Source organism: Pseudorasbora parva, chromosome 25 (assembly GCF_024679245.1).
Source record: "Pseudorasbora parva isolate DD20220531a chromosome 25, ASM2467924v1, whole genome shotgun sequence".
NCBI lineage: Eukaryota > Metazoa > Chordata > Actinopteri > Cypriniformes > Gobionidae > Pseudorasbora > Pseudorasbora parva.
This window is the reverse complement of record NC_090196.1, coordinates 28,068,898-28,087,292: the sequence shown is the minus strand read 5'-3', so window position 1 is coordinate 28,087,292 and position 18,395 is coordinate 28,068,898. Positions and strand designations below refer to the sequence as shown.

Sequence of the window (18,395 nt, the reverse complement as noted above, 5' to 3'; positions counted from 1 at the left end):
ACAAATGCATTCTGTCAGACTGATACTGTCTTTACAACCGTTATCAAAATTGTGGCGCTATTATGCAAAGAGTTCAAATGGGAATCTGTTATTATGGTTTCAGAATGTCAAATAAGACAAATCTAACTGGTTTGCCAATTTGTATGTTGATCAGACTTTTTTTTCATCTTTTTTACTATATTGAATACTTCTTGTGTACTAAACTATTGATAGTCAAAAGTCTTGCTATGCAAGGCTAGCGCCAACCTAGAACATATAATGACCCACTCAAAGGTATAAAGCTACACTGTGTAACTTTTTAGTTTATTCTTAGCTAAAAACACTTAGTTCTTTCAAAAATATATGTGCTCATTAATGTATATTTACTTCTTTCAAGTAATAAAGTATTCTCAGAAGTTAATAATATGCCATTGAAAATACATACGGGTGAGGGGTTTGAATGCCAGTCGCCATGTTGCCCCTCCATCTTAAAAGTACATTAGCCAAAGAGGGACATACCCGTAAATTTATGCTTCGCCTTTCACGTTTTAACACTCGATGGCACCGTGTCGAATGTGAAGAGGGGGATTGCCATGTTAATCTTGGACTAAATCGGCCACCGTAGGAGTTAAAACGAAATCAGAATTGAGATGAACAGAAACTATTATTCACTGGATGGTCATATACCTTTTCACCGCTAGATGGGGGGAAATATCACACAGTGTAGCTTTAAGGAAAGACACCTTCAGTGAATACAGGGAAAAAAGTTAAATAATAGATATCACCATAATTCCCCTGTTGATTGATTTGACAATTGCAAAAAAAATTTGTATTACAATTTTCTGAAATGTTAATGACTCATTGTCTATTTAAAAAGGCCCTAATTTGCATATCTGAAAGCTTTGCATATGAAATAGCTAGTATTACACATGGAACTCTCTCGAAAACTTTTAGCAGGTTTTTACTATTACAGCTCTCAAGGTTAACTAATCGTGAAAAGGGTTGATTATAGCATTATATTTAGATCTATAGCATTATCTTTAGATCATGGCATGAAAGGTTGGAGTGATGAGCATTAAGCGATCATAGACATGTTGAGTGATCTCGATTTCTGCACTCTTACCAATGCTTTCACTATAACACAGTGCAAACATAATGTAAATAAGAGATTCATTGATTATAACATAAGTTTTGGCGAGACATTCATATTGTTGAAAATAAATAAAATGACCATATTCTTAGCATTAGGCTCCTTTGAAACTTAATGTTATTTTTAGTCCAGATATAATCCTGTTTCGCTCTTCTCTCCTCGTCATCTCACTAACACACAAGTGGGCGGGGCCAAAGGTGCGATGATGAAGGTGCGGCCTTTCACCGATAGGCATATTCCTCAAAGAGTTGTTTCTTGGACTAACAAGGAAATTTTCAGCTATGAAACTTGCAGGATATTCTTATAGTATGACGACCTCTCATATGCTCAAAGAAAATTTTATTTCTCAGTTCATGACCCCTCAGGTTATGTCTTTTTAAATAATAGTGATGCTTGCTTCGGGCAAAAAAACTACACAAAATTTCTCACAGCCTCATTTTCATTCACGTCAAATTAAATATGGCATCTACCCCGGGTAAGGTCCAGTGAATCTCGCGCTGACTGAATCTTTTACTCATGTGAATCACACTAAATTAATCTACAGCTCTTTTCTCAAGATTCCTTCAAGATGTTAAACAACAAAATGCCAAAAATCAGGAGTGAGAACTGCAAAGCTTTTAAATGCCTTATAAACTTCATATAATAGTGTATTCATTTTTTTAAAATATATATTAAAAACATTTATTGGTTTCATAACTGTAAACAATTTCATATTACTATGCTTTTATGTGATAATTCAAACCTTGTGCTTGAATTAGTCATGCGGTGGGATCACAAAAAGCACTAATGAATAAAATCAGACATGATTAAATAGAAAACACTTTCATAAACTTCACACGTTTTCCCCACAAATCCCTTTTAATGCTAGTCAAGGCCTCTTGCACAAAAAAAAGTCCCAATTTAATTTGTCATGACAATCGCCACTCTCTCTCTCTTTGACTACACAGCCAAGCCTACATATAAATGACTCTGGTTTTTGATTGGCGAATCTAGGTATATGGGCGTGGTTTATTCATCAAACCTGGCCAAAATGCTAAATAGACGTTCATAAATAAACATAGACCTCAAATGCTAGGATACATTATATAAAACTGTTATGTGGTCAACCGGGAATTGTAATTGTAATTGCATAATCACGGAAACACCTGACAACAAGTAGAACGGTTTTGTATATCCCAAAGTTTTTTGTAAAATTAATAAATAATAGTAAATACATAAATTGACATTTATCATGATTCAAATTTAAATTGCTTGATTATGAGAGAAGGAAATGACAGTAGTGCAATCTAAAACTAGCACTGCTATAGGAAATTGGTCGCCTGGGACAAATGCATAGAGATTAGAGTCATTATACAGCGGTATCTGACCATAGAATTCCCCAATTGACCAATCACAATCAAATATTCCAGAGATCCATGCAAAAGCAGGGCTGTGCTGTCGGCCTGTTATACTGCTGTTATATATTATAAAGCTGTAAATCATATCACGTTCCACTTAGTTTGTATTAGACAAAACCTTCCTAAGCACTGTAACGAATCGCTGTTCATGTGGCCAAGGCTCCCCGCCACCATTCCAGAGCCATCAATCAGAGTTAATGACAGGCAGAGATGTGTGTGTGTGTGTGTGTGTGTGTGTGTGTGTGTGTGTGTGGGTGTGTGAGAGTGACCGCAAGACAAGGGTGTCTAACTCCACCCATCCCTCAAGCTACTGCACAGCCCACACACACACACACACACACACACACACACACACACACACACACACACACACACACACACACACACACACACACACACACACACACACACACACACACACACACACACACACACACACACACACACACACACACACACACAAACCGTATTTTCTATCCCCCTACACTGCCCCTGCCCCTAAACCTACCCATCACAGGACACATTCTGCATTTTTACTTTCTCAAAAAAACTCATCCTGTATGATTTATAAGCCTTTTGAAAAGGGGGGACCGCTGGCTGGCCCCCACAATGTAGGCGATCTAAGGTTTTATCATCCTTATGGGGACATTTGGTCCCCACAATGTTATATAAACAAGGACATACACACACACACTGAGGTCGCTACTTGTTCTTCACACCAAAATGCCTCTGAACACCACAAAGATCAAGATGCCCTCTAAACGTGTCGATAACCAGACCATTCATCCATGCTAAACACTAAAAGTGTTTGAGTGTATAGTGTATGCTTACATACTGTACTTTAGACTTTGGGTACAAATTGTCCCTGGAATCTGACAAAAACATTCTAAATATTATTAACTAACTATTATGAACCCCTAATTTAGTGTGTGTGTGTGTGAGAATTTTCGTTTGACCCTTTTTGCGCTTGAAGAGCTCCGTGTTTATAGAGTGCTAACACAAAGCTTGTAATCTCACAGAAACATGCTCTTTCAGTGAAGCAATTACTCTATAGTCCCTCACCTAGTTGAATGTGTGCCGTATGTGTGTCTGTGAATCACAGCGAGCCGTAGCACATTGTCAACGTTGCTGATTTCCGCTGATTAACTCGACTGAGTCATTATGGTTTTGTTAGACGGAAAGAGGTGGGATCTTCTCCCAGCCGCCACACAGACAGGATCACCACTGCCCTGACTATTGCTATGGCAGTCCTTGAAATGGATTTGTGCTCATAAGAGGGAGAGTTGCTTTTTTTACCCTTTATGAGGCACTCGACGAATCCAACTCAGACAGGAGGGGCTGACGGGAGGGGAGAGGGTGGATGGAAAGGGAAAACTGAGCAAATAAAGTAAATAGACTCAACAAAAGTAATTTTTCTGCTTTAAGAAAGGGTCTTTGTGCTGAAACCCCACCCGACTAAGGTGTCCCACTGCATCATGGAAAACTAAGGGGGGAGAAAACAATTTTTTTAAAATAAAAAGCACCAAAAAAGGAGACGTGTTTCACAAGCTTTTTGAATAACGGCTTCTTCCAGAAGCTCTCTAACATCGGTGCCAAATGGTTTGGCTGTTGGTCGAGGGCGTTGTCCGTCTTACTTCTCTCTGCCAGTGACAACAGTACAACTCTACAAAACTCTTCACAAGGCCTTTATTTAGAAAAATTCACTTCCTTTCCCTCCAGACTGACGCATCGGGCCTGTTGATCACATTTTAATACAGCTAATAAAACAAGAGAACTTAATGTTTGTAGAGATCATTGGTAGCTGAAAAGCACAGACAACATGACTCTGGGTGCGTTTACATGCACGTTCTTAAGCCAATTATGCCTAATAAGCCGACAATGATCATGGTCATGTAAACGCGGGAACCCGTTTTCTTTTATCGGAGTACGGTCATGAACGGCTTAAGCATAAACCGGTCGGGACAGGCCGTTTTTTGCCTCTTACCCCGATTTCGCGCTGCATGTAAACACATTAACCTGCTTTCTGTCGGCTTAATGAAGTGAGCATGTGTGATGGGTGACAAACACGCAAACTTAGAGCAGATTTAAACGCATCCAGACAGAGCGAGCTAGCGTTTTCCATGAAATAAGGACATGTATCACGAACGCAGACTCATGGACCCAGAACATAGTAAAGATGTGTTCTCTTCTCATGCAGAAGTAGAAGAGGTTCAGTCAAACGCTGCATCTGTATCTTTATGTGGGATAATATGAGCTGTAAATCTCCCGCTGACACGGTGCACGCTTTATTTAACATCACAACACATTTAACATTTGATAACTGACTCCCGAGTCAGATACGGACAATATTATGTTTGACGTCACTACAAGGAAATAACCCAGTTTATTTATAAAGTCATGTAAACGCGGTTTTCTTGTGTTGTCCGTTTACTGGTTTGCATGTAAACGGGGAAAACTGGTTTTTTCAATAAGCTGATATTTTTAGCTTAGCATAAACTTAGTAAGTTATCAGCTTACTGGTGTGCATGTAAACTCACCCATTGTCGAGTTGTGTAAGTGTTATAAAGTGTTCATGGTGTTTTATCAACTGTGCTGCGTTATTGAATTGTTTTGTAGACCGTGATGCTCTGCACAGTTGCATCGTAGAGCAAGTTGCACTATTGAATTGCATTTATAGAGCATGTCATGCTATAGTTTTGTATTATAGAGAACATTGCACTGTAGAGTTGCATTATACTATAAAGCATGTGGAGTTGCTTTATAGATCCTGTTGCACTATAGAGTAGCATTATAGAGCGTGTTGCTGTATAGAGTTGCGTTATAGAGCGTCACAGTATAGAAATACGTTATAGAGCGCGTTGCGCCACAGAGTTGCGTTATAAAGCGTCATCGTATTGAGCTGCATTATAGGGAGTGTTGCTGTATAGAGTTGCTTTATACACTCTGTTGCACTACACTGTAAAAAATGATATGTTCAATAAGTTATGACAACGTGTTTTAAAATTGTTTTAACTTATAAAAATAAGTTAAGCAATGTTAAACTTTTTTTATAAGTTATACAAAATGCAAACAATTTTTTAAGTCAGTTTAACATAATCTAAGTTGAAATAACTTAAACATCCAAGTCGATTGTACTTAAAAATTTCAGGCTGTCACTTTTTATTTTTTTATTTTTACAGTGTATAGAGTTCTGTTATAGAGTTTTGTGGCATAGTTGCCTTAGAATATCTTGTTGTAGCCTTTTACTTTAAAACAATCATTATACACCCTGTTTTGCTATAGAGCTGCGTTATGCTGCTCTATGGAGTTATGTTATAGTTTGCAGTAGTATAGGATGTTATCCACCTTATTTTGTGATGTGGAAGTAAGCTTTTTTTCTGTAAATGTGTGACATTTTTAGCTCATTGCATACTGAAAAATCATGTCTATCAAATTATCCTTGCTTCTGAACTCGTCCAAAGAAATTCAAACTCTTTCTTTCACCAATGAAAATAATTCTGGATCAACATTTTCCAACACTTTCCAAATGTGATAGAAATGGATATTCAGTGAAACAAAGTTCAACAGGACTTGATTTTATCCTATAGAAGTTGATAAAGGTGGTCTAGGTATGACAGGTAAAAGACCAGAAATGTGGATTGACATAGTGAAGACAATAAATTAGGTCAGTTTTAATTTTAATGTTGTCTTGTCAGGTATAAAACAGTATTTTAAAAAATATCGCACTAAATGAACTCACGTTGACTGAAATGTAGACTGAAAACAGAAGAACTTTCACACAATCCCACTAATGTGCCAGTGAATTGTATACGTCTTCAATCGTATACCATCATTTTTCACCATACATCTCAGAGGAAGGTTTTCAGATATTTCCTTTGTATTTCATAATCATTCACTGAATAGACTGTAAAATCCAGATGCCACCAGGAATTCGGAGCCGTTTACTCAGTCATAGATGTTCGGTAATGCCTGATCAGCCATTCCAACATGGTTCACTTTCATATCCGTTAACCGGAGTGAAGTTCGGCATTGTCCTTGACTTTTTAATATAGGATTCATGCAGCTTTGTTCATCCATCATTCTCATATTTTCCATGACTCTTGAATAGGATTCACGTTGCCAAACAGACTGCCAAGTTGAACTGGCTCTGTTCGTAAACCTGTTTGTTCTGTGCAACATCCTGAAGTCGCATTCCTCTGACATTACTGGCTCTACGAAGATGACACATGGAAAACTATTTACGATATGCGCACTTTCGTACCAAAGCGGATTACAAGAGAGCGAGCATTGTGTTAGCGAAGAACAGAAGTCAAATTCACGGCTTTCCAGCATTCACAGCAGCTGTTCACGCATCCATCAAAATGCAATTCCCCCCAAGGGCCACTTCAGGCCCTGCTCATTGGCTTGCATGCGGGTTGGAAATATGGAATGATAATTAGATCTTTTCATTGTTTTTGAAGAATGTAGCTCGGCTCTTTCACTTGCAGATGAAGTGTTTTGAAGGAGCTGCTTGGAATTCTCAGAGCAGATTCGCCCTTCGATTCCCTGACCTTCCCCAGAAGCTTCCAGACCTGACCAACATTTAGAGCTCCTCTGACTTCATTACTAGAGTTTATCGATTTAAACTTGTGTCTGTTTACTGTCTGTTATGCAAACGGACTGTAGAGCGGCTGTTTGATTCCTCCCCCGGCAGTCTGTCGCGCATTTGGACTTTAACGGGCCTGGGTGGAGAACAGGTCAAACATTTACTTTAAATTCAGCTCTAAGGATCAGATTTTAATGAGCAATGGCAGAAACCATTTGGCTTTTTTAATAATTGTGCAGAAGAACCTCATTTATAATAGATAACATGCCTTGTGGGGAATATTTGAGGTGTAAAGATTCTGAGGCATTCTGGTGTTTATGTTGAGGACGGGGTCAAAAATCTGTGGAATTTACAGACTGAACATGCAGCATTTAATGGCCTGGACTTAATCTACCATCGACTGCAATTAAAATGATCCATATGGATTCTTAGCATGCAAACATCCAGAGAACTCCCAACAAAACCGGAGCATTCGGTTAATAAATTCACATCGTTAGAGACCCCCAAACAGGAGGTTCATTTATGTCCACAGAGTTGCTAATGTATAATTGCCCTGCTAATGTTTCCCCAAGAGGCTGGTGAAGTATTAGAGAACGTATTACCCCCCACCCACATAGACTTCAAACAGTGCACACAGTCCACATACACAATATACAGTGTCAGGAGTAGCTTTCTGTTTTTCCAAGAGTTAGTGTTGAGTTGTGTGTTGCAGTGTTTTATCAACTGTGCTGCGTTATGGAATTGTTTTGTAGACCGTGATGCTCTGCACAGTTGCATTGTAGAGCAAGATGACTATTGAGTTGCATTATAGAGCATGCCACGCTATAGTTTTGTATTATAGAGAACAGTAAGCTGTAGGGTTGTGTTATACTGTGTAAAGTGTGTGGCATTATGGTGTTACTTTATAGACCCTGTTGCACTATAGAGTGGCTTTATAGAGCGTGCTGCGGTTTAGAGTTGTTTTATAGAGCATCACTGTATAGAATTTCTTCACAGGCAATGGTCGCTTTTTAGATCTCTGTATCTGAGTGCATTATAGAGCGTAGCTGAATAGAGTTGCGTTATGCGTCATGATATACAGTTACATTATAGAGCGTGTTGCTGTATAGAGTTACATTATAGAGCGTGTTGTTGTATAGAGTTGCGTTATAGAGTTTCATGATATAGAGTTGCATTATAGAGTGTGTTGCTGTATAGACTTGCGTTATAGAGCGTCATGATATAGAGTTGTGTTATAGAGTGTGTTGCTGTATAGACTTGCGTTATAGAGCGTCATGATAGAGTTGCATTATAGAGTGTGTTGCTGTATAGAGTTACATTATAGAGCGTGTTGCTGTATAGAGTTACATTATAGAGCGTATTGTTGTATAGAGTTGCGTTATAGAGTTTCATGATATAGAGTTGCATTATAGAGTGTGTTGCTGTATAGACTTGCGTTATAGAGCGTCATGATATAGAGTTGTGTTATAGAGTGTGTTGCTGTATAGACTTGCGTTATAGAGCATCATTATATAGAGTTGCATTATAGAGCGTGTTGGTGTATAGACTTGCGTTATAAAGCGTCATGATATAGAGTTGTGTTATAGAGTGTGTTGCTGTATAGACTTGCATTATAGAGCGTCATGATATAGAGTTACATTATAGAGCGTGTTGCTGTATAGAGTTACATTATAGAGCGTGTTGCACTATAGAGATGCGTTATAGAGCGTCATGATATAGAGTTGCGTTATAGAGCGTGTTGCTGTATAGACTTGCGTTATAGAGTGTCATAATATAGAGTTGCATTATAGAGCGTGTTGCTGTATAGAGTTGGTTTATACGCTGTTGCACTATAGATGTCTGTTATAGAGCGTCACAGTATAGAGTCAGATTATAAAGCTTAGTGTCATAGAGTTGCGGTATAGAGTTGCTTTATACACCCTGTTTTGCTATGGAGTTGCGTTATCGACAATGCTGCTGAATAGTGTTGTGTTAATTGTGTTACTTTATGAACCCTGTTGTGCTATAGAGTTGTATTATAGAACATCATTGTGTAGAGTTGCGTTTAGAGCGTCCCTGTATAGAGTGTGCTGGTGTGCTGTAACACTGTGTTTTAGATCATGCCACTGTATAAGTCACGTTATACAGTAGTTATAGAGTTTCAGAAAAGACTGTTGTGGTGTATTTTTCAGTTAAATTATGAGAAAATCCTTCAGACAAGACAAATTGAGTAGCAGAAGTGTGCAATATATTAAACCTTGCTTATAAATTGTATCTTAAATATAAATGTATTAAAAAAAATACACTCATATTAAAGCACATTCTCTGTTCTCTGAAAACAAGTCTTAATATCTTATGCAGTGTTGTGTAAAAGTACATGTATCTTGTTTTTAAGAATATTAGGATAAAAAGACAAGCAAAAAAGACTAGAAGTGGATACACCGTTGCTATGTTAAAGATTAAGTTCTGTGACTGACAGCTTTCGCCCTCCCTAGCACTCAGCTCATTTAATTTCTTTCCTTCTATTTATTTTAAGCTCACCGAATCCTGCGATGACGGAATAACTGTGTCCCTGTGACTCACAGTAACGACCTGTTACCCCACCCAGTCTGCTAACAGCAGCCTCTGAGGAAGCACATGCCCCGTTTGAGAGTGGGTTATATTTATCCCCTCCGCTGCAGAAAGGCCTGTCCCAGCGCTCCACTCGGTCTCCAGAGAGCGCCTTTCTAAAGAGATGTTTGCAAATAACCCAGAACGCCTCTGGCTGGATGGAGGTTTAATGCAGGACAGAAGTCAGAGCTGACACGCAGGCATGCTAACGGCTAAGTGAGGATCCCAGTTAAAAGTTCTAGCATCGCCCCTCCGTTCACAGACTGCAGTCAAACCAGAGAGCGCAGTAGACATGGAAGACTGGAAGATTATTCGCAAATGAAAAAAAGTTCACAAATGAAATTCTGTTTTTAGAAGAAGCCAGGTTTCAGGAACACTTTTGTATGTTATGTTAGCTATTCTTTGAAGATTAAAGTTTTTGGTGTGACATTATACTCTCATAAAGTGTGCTGTGGTGGTACCATGGTACACTAATTTTAACACCATTGATATATACTGAATCATTACAATATTAATTCACAATGCCATTTACATTTTACTTCAGTGTTCTTCCAGGAATACCATGGGAATTAACCTACATAATGGTAATTTGGTATATATTGTGCCATAGTTATTATGAAAGTTTACCATGCTATTTACACTTCACTCTAAAGTAATTTAAAAAATCCATGCAGTTGGAATTACTATGGTACTATGTACAAAAAACATGGTAATATCATAATACTTTTATATATACCATTGGTAAAGAATGGTATGTATCAAAACACACAGATATTTGTAATGTTTTTGAACTTGGCACCATGGTATTTCTGAAGTACCTTGGAAAACAATGTAAATAGCTTGGCACACATTCAGTACTACGGTATATATAAGAGTACCATGGTTTAGCCATGCTTTTGCTTTAACATGATACCATGGTAATTTGAGTAGTATGGCATTTTTAGGTACCATGGAGCAAAATGTAACCAGACAGCTAAATATTTAGTACTTTACATTTTACTCTAAGGTATTAAAATTGCTATTGGAATTTGTGTGGTATCAACAAAACATAATACCATGGCACATTTTAGCATTTTAGCGTTGGTTCTTAAGGTTAACCTACTAAATGTTGGTATTAATTATTAACAAAGAAAATATCAAGCTCTCCTGCCTCTTTAAATCACCAGCAGATGGTTTTCTAAAGATTCACAGAACTTGAAAAGGTTTTCCTGTTGCATCAGGCTGCAAAACCCTTTTTAGGACCTTTATTTTTAGTGCCGTCATGGGATTTCTAAGATTGAGAAACAGGAATTTATTTATCTCTGTCACCATATGCCATGAATGCTGTCCTGTGTAGATCACTAACCACTGTAAAATGCTGTATATTTCATGGGTTTTGTGAACTACAGATGTCTTTCATCCATTTGTTCTTGCTTGGGCTTCAATTCTAGCTGTTGTGCCCCTCTGATACCGAGTGATACTGCACTGTAAATGATCTTGTCAAGCCAATATGGTGGCTGCTGGCCTAGTTTCCTGATCAGCGGACTGAAAAGTGTTTGTCTCTGAGGAAACTGTGTGATGTTGTGGTGTTCCTTGTGCTGTCTCATGAAGATAACTCATGCAAAACTTCCCCTGAGGGAACCACCTCAACTCAGTGCAATTACCAAATATTAAACACGGTTAAAACTTTCACTATTAACCCAAAGAGCATTGGAAAACTTTCCAGATGTTCTTTCAATAGCTGTTCAATTAGTGCAGGATCCAATCATTTTCAAAAGCAAACTCTTAAAGGGACAGATTTACTGCACAGGGCAAATTAGCGTGAAAGCAGATGAACATCACATTTTCATTTTTGGGTGAACTATCCCTTTAACATGCACAAATAATTTTAAGACCAAAAGCATTTATCGTTATGCAGGGTTATTTCTGAAATTATAGGGCACCAAAAGGATAAACAGTGACATATCACACAGTAATATCCCTGAAGTGTGTGTGTTTGTGTTCATGGGCCAATGGTTGAGTGATGATTTTGAAGATAAATTTAGCCTGATCTATTGTGACAGTGATTTGGCCAAGAGTCACTGCAGGGACGACTACCCAGACCATGGCATATATATACCCACAAATACTTCTGTGTCTCCATAGTGCCACTTGAGATTCTATTGGGTGAATATGAAATGACAGGAGTAGGGAGTTTATCTCTTCCCTACGGTCTGGTATTGTGTTGAGGTTGTGTGTGTGTGTTTCATACTGACATATCATTTATTGAGGAGGACAGTGAGGAGGGAATGTCTCAAGGATCAGGGTTTCATACTTTCCGCATTGATTCGTGTGTGGGTGGCAGGTTTCCATGGGGACTGCAGTTGGGAACCCTGAAGACCCAACCTCAACTACTGGAGTAGAGTTAGTCTGGTATAGCCAGACGTTTGATTATCAGCATAAAGTCTGGCTGAATTGCAGCCTATTCTTGTCAAGAACCGTCCACCTACACGAGTGTGAGTCTGAGTAAAAATATTGATTTTTAGATTTATCGCAAAAGAGTCGATGCAAACTTCAGCACTACAGCAAAATAAATATTTTACTCGAGTTGTGAATGTTGCACAGTATAAAAAAGAGTGTGTACCGCGAAATAATGGCAAAAAATGTCTTTCTAATCAGTTGACATCACAGGTTGTGCAAAACAATGACATGCAATGTGACCATTGTAGTTTGATTCACAAACAAATGAATCCTACAAACTAGTTCTTTTGAAAAAATCAAACACTTACAGTATGACCATTTAAGCCTGACTCACGAACAAATTACTCTTATGAACCTTTTTTTGTGTGTGAATCTAACACAAATTGCATAACCAGTGTAGTCCAATTCACAAGCAAATGATTCCATGAACCAATTATTTTTAGTAAATTAAACGCATACAGCATGTCCAGTGCAATTTGATTCATGACTCTTATGAACCATTTTTTTTTGAGTGAATCAAACACATAACCAATGTAGTTCAATTCACAAACAAATGACTCTTATGAACCAGATCCTTTTAATGAATCAAACGCGTACGTACTGCATAACCAGTGTAGTTCAATTCACAAACAAATGACTCTTATGAACCAGATCCTTTTAGTGAATCAAACGCGTACGTACTGCATAACCAGTGTAGTTCAATTCACAAACAAATGACTCTTATGAACCAGATCCTTTTAGTGAATCAAACGTGTACGTACTGCATAATCCGTGTAGTCCAATTCACAAACAAATGACTCTTATGAACCAGATCCTTTTAGTGAATCAAACACGTACTGCATAACCAGTGTAGTCCAATTCACAAACAAATGACTCTCATGAACCAGATCCTTTTAGTGAATCAAACACGTACGTACTGCATAACCAGTGTAGTTCAATTCACAAAGAAATGACTCTTATGAACCAGATCCTTTTAGTGAATCAAACACGTACTGCATAATCAGTGTAGTCCAATTCACAAACAAATGACTCTTATGAACCAGATCCTTTTAGTGAATCAAACGCGGACGTACTGCATAACCAGTGTAGTTCAACTCACAAACAAATGACTCTTATGAACCAGATCCTTTTAGTGAATCAAATGCGTACATACTGCATAACCAGTGTAGTCCAATTCACAAACAAATGACTCTTATGAACCAGATCCTTTTAGTGAATCAAACACGTACTGCATAATCAGTGTAGTCCAATTCACAAACAAATGACTCTTATGAACCAGATCCTTTTAGTGAATCAAACGCGTACGTACTGCATAACCAGTGTAGTTCAATTCACAAACAAATGACTCTTATGAACCAATTATTTTTAGTAAATTAAACATACAGCATGTCCAGTGCAATTTGATTCACCAGCAAATGACTTATGAAAAGTTCTGAAACGCCACCCTGTATAATTTACAGTATAGGAAATCTGTATGATTTTCAGAACAAGTCTGCCCTAAAGCGAGTAGCATGAGATGAATAGACAGATTGATGTCTTTCTGTGTGGCACGCAGGCTACTTCCATTCAAGGTCCACATCCAAAATAATCTTGAAACATTCGTCCCATTACCCTATCACAAACAGCAGACCGCTGAGAGATCAGCGAAGATAAATGTTTGCCTTCTGTTTCTGAGATGCCCCTTGTCGCGCTGGAAACTGCAGCGCTCTCTGAAACCAGCGAACTAATCTCATCAATTTACAAATGCAAATATTATGTTTATTAATCTGATGTGCAGAGCTGTACAAACATTTATTACCCTGCCAACTACCCGGACTCAAACATATGCACTGCTGCAATCACAACATGCATCCACACACACTCCTTGTATAGCCTTAAATGCTTACAGCTCACAGGCCTGTTTGTGTAACGTGTTGCCGTGGAGACAGAGGCTTGGAGGTTTCATAATCCAACGATGTTGCTGGTACACTCTTTACTGAGTCAATAAAATCTAAAAACCTGATTAACCATGACAGTCACAGTCTCCGATGTCTTATGATTCATTTTCAGTTGGCCATGAAATTATAATTAACCCAATCAATTTTAGAATTCCTGTTATTGATCTTATGGTGAACGATTCATTCATGCATGTATTTCTTTTTTTAACCCGGCAATCAACTGCATGCTTGCATTCAGACCTCCCTTCATCCAATAAACAACTAATGGCTAGGACCAAGTCCCCACCCTATATTAGCTTCATTTTTTAATAATCCTAGCATTTTTTTTTTAAATGGCTGGAATGTAAAAAAGAATGATTGTATTCAAATAGGCTTCCCAAACAATCCTATCCAAGCCTGCAGTCTCCCTCTCATTTACTGAAGCTTTCGCGCCTCGATCGCCCCCCGGTGACCGGTCCCAGTATAGCCGCCCCTCTGTGATTTCTAATGGACGCGAGGCAAACTAAATAATACAATTACACTTCAAAAATTTTCCCCCAAAGTTAGTTTATGTCACTGAAGGCAGTTATCATCACGATGATTTCATTTCAGGTGTTCGTTTTAAAAATAAGTTTAGTTTGAGTTAGTTATTTGATGCTATAAAAACGGGGGGTGTGACGTCATGATTGACAGCTGAGACTGACGGCTTCTCTGAGTGAAGTTGTCACTGAGGCACTAACGGACTTTTTTCGAAATTTTTGGGAGCAGATTAGAGCTTTAGCTTTAATTTCTACATTTCCATAACTGTTTATTTCGCGCCAACATAATTAATTGTTCTGCATCTGTGAGAGTGTGGGCGGGCTTTTGATATTGCGACTGTACTTCCTGCTCTACTTCCTACGCTCTACTGCGCAACTCCGGCCCCGAAATCGCTACTGCGCAGACTCGGTCCCAAGATGTCCGCACCGTGCAAGGCTGCCTGAAAGCTTCAAATATGGCAAGCGGAAACGGATGATGTCGAGTCGTCCATATTTTTTTACGGTCTATGATCCTATCATCTACTAATAAAACAGGAAGTCCTGCCCCAAAACTCTCACCATTGGTTGAGCAAAATGTTCACATGTCGGAACAACGTGCCAAATAGCGCTTATGTAGCCCCGCCCCTTTTCAGCGGCAGATTAACTATATTTACTTGGTGGAATTTGCGAGCGTAAAGACTAAATGCTTCTCCAGAGAGAAATCCCTTTAATTTTTAATATTTGTCATGGTAGTGCTGCTGCACGTCCCTGTGTGTGTAATAAGCAGAGTGAACGCGTGTTGTGCACCCGCCTAATTGAATATTACTAACGCGCTCTTTAAATAACACAAAATACTGAAAAAATAAACATTTTCAGTTCCTCAAATTAGCAACGCACCAACAATGCGCATGAACACACCTAGTTTCCAGATCAGCACGCCCATGGGCAAATCCTGAGACTCTTCGTCTACTGTTTTTCAAATGCTATGTATTTTGCCGTACTGTTTTTCACATACTATTTAGCAGGGAAGTATTCCATTTCAGATGCAGCATCACTCTTGACTATGAACTATTGAGCCTTTGCTAAGCCCTGCCTTAAAATATTAAATGACAAAGTTTTTGCTCTTTTCTGTTACAAGTCTGTGGAGAATCTTTGGATATTTTTAAATGAACATCAGTGAAACACAAAGCTAAATTAATTTTGGTAACATCCTTTCATTTGCTTCAGTTCATGAAACAGAATCCAAGGGAAATGGATTTTTATGAATAGTCAGTTAATAAACAAGCCACAAATGCTGTGGATAAATTGTATTATACCTAGAACATTCCTTTAACTCTATAAAGCTTACTATCAATTTTAATACGCTAACATTTTCTAAGGCCTCTAAATGATCAAAATCATTAAGATATTGCTGAAATACCTGTTTTACATAATTTTACATGCCTTCTGTGTTCGATTGATTGATTGCAAGGAAAAGGCATTTTAGTATCATTAAAAAAGCCCCCCTTTATAGGTCACTGCAAATAAAATAAAAAAAAACCCTGCAAAAAATGTAAGAAACCTATTCTTGTTTCTGTTCTGAAATCCTGTTTGGGACAGAAACAAGATTATTTTACTCCGTTGGCAGATGATTTTACTGGTTTAAGCAAAAACTTTCCCCCCCAGAAAACAAGAAAACATATCTTCACCGTCATTTTGTTTGTCTAGTTAAGCATCTTGATTTAAGAAGTTTTAGATATTTACACTGGAAAAAAGACAAAAATACTAAGTAAGAAAAGCATTCTTGGGACACGTGCCTTTTTGCTTTGAAATCTTTCTGATTTTTATAAAGTAGATGAGAGAATAAATGTTATATTGCTAGTAATATTTCAAGATGAACACCTCCAGGAATGAGCCAATTAGCATATTTCATAAAAATACTACCAAAGGATAAAATATATAGGGATAAATAATAAATAAAAGAGGACCCAAAACCAAGCCCTGTGGAACACAATAATGACGTACAAATGCTTTAATATAAACTGCTTCAGCTGGACAAATTGAGTACCACCCTCAAAATATGATGGAAACCAAATCAAGGGGGTACAATAAGCTCTAATCTGTATAACAGAATGGTGTGAGATCAAATCATGCATAATAAGTATGCAGTAGATATAAAATAAAATTGAGGCGTTTTCCTCCTTAAGTATGAGCTCCATATTTTCACCATATCATATGTGCAATGAAAGCCTGATGTATCAGATATGATAATTTGTTTTACTTAAAATAAATCTGAATATCTACTTGTGCCACACCCCACACGTGCTTGCCACGCCCGCCACGCCCATGAGGTCTTTCATCTACTGTTCAGCATACATGTGTAGTATTTTCCAACCACTCTTACTCTCACTGTCTCCACATATGGACTTCATGTGGTGTCAGGATGTAGATACCAAAACATTCCTGAGAGTACCAGCTCAAACACTCATTGTAGAATGTGGTGTTGCCGGTATCTCTGCCATCATGTGAGTTTGTGGCAGCTGGTCATGGAGAAACGCTTTGATCCGAAGCTTAACAACGCTCACTTCAGTGCCACTTTAACGTGCTCGCTAATTAGACTGCAGGTCTCACAGGCGCCGCTAAAGAACTCAGAGCGGAAAAGCAAGAACATCTGTGTGTAGGGCAGCTGATCCACACCTCTGAAAGTGACTCTTTATTTCAGGACCTCTGATCTGCGCGAGCCGGTGCCAGACTGCCCAATGCACGCAAAGAGCCCTCAACGGAAGCGCGAGAAGGAGGGGTCAGCGAACTGTGAGTTTATTGTACACCGGCAGAACAGACTCAAGCCTCACAAGTATGAATGACTTTTCTGTGAGGAAACCTTCCACACACACACACTTTGAGATGTTTGAAGCTTTTCTACTGAGCTTGAGCTCCATATCCTTGCAGAATACAAAACAATGCAACTTTTTAAAAACTTTTGCAAACACATAATATTACGGCTTAAATAGTCCTAAAAAACGAGATTGAGTGGTCTTACCTCCGTGGACAGTCTGAAGCAGGTATAGCAGTGCCAGGAAGAAGGCAGACTGGAGCGGACACAGGGCGCTCATCTTGCCACTTTAGTCCGAGTCTCAGAGTCTCTGTGGCCACTTTGGGACTTGGAGCGTGTGCGGGGTGTACTCATAGAGGGGGCGGGACAGACACGGATGAAAGTGATACCCTGAAGCCCCCCCAAATGCAAAGAGAAATCCAGCCCCTAACACACACACACCCATGCCCAGCCCTGCAACGCCCCTCTGGAAAAACTACACTTCTTTTTCTTCTCTCTTGTGCTTCTCCACCCCCAATTTCCATCCTCTCTGCTCTGTTGAATGATTCAGCTTTCATTCAAAAAGCAGACGGGCCTCAGAGTTTCTCTAAACCTTGAGAATTCTTAAGATTGGATCATAAAGTGCATGAAATAATCACCTAGACGCCATATGTAAGGACTAAAACCTCATAAACTGCGTAATTGGAATCTGGTTCCACGGAGAACCTTTAACATTCATGGAACCTTTCCAAATCACAAAAAGTTCTTTAGTGGAAAAGATTATTAAAATGTTCTTCACTCTACATCTTTTCACTAAAGGTTCTTTGGGGAACCCAAAACATATCTTCTATGGCAACGCCACAAAACCCCTTTTGGAATCTTTATTTTTAAGAGTGTACTTTTCTATTTTTAATTACTGTTATGAAACCACCCAAAAACCCTGGTAATCAGCATAGTGACACACTAAAACATCAACACAATAAAACATCCTAGCAGCAACTTCTATTTGTAGCAACTTTTAGTTTGTGATT

At 38.6% G+C, this 18,395-nt stretch overlaps 1 protein-coding gene across 1 annotated transcript in view; it reads right to left on the bottom strand.

Annotated features, from left to right (window-relative positions):
- The window catches only part of cspg4 (chondroitin sulfate proteoglycan 4), a 68,872-nt gene extending 51,152 nt beyond the window's left edge, over nucleotides 1-17,720 (bottom strand). Inside the window, exon 1 of the mRNA XM_067436627.1 lies at nucleotides 17,593-17,720. Within this exon, the coding sequence (XP_067292728.1) occupies nucleotides 17,593-17,665 (73 nt within the window). The 5' untranslated portion in view covers nucleotides 17,666-17,720. The remainder of the gene's footprint in view (nucleotides 1-17,592) is intronic.
- Nucleotides 17,721-18,395: the final 675 nt, after the last annotated feature.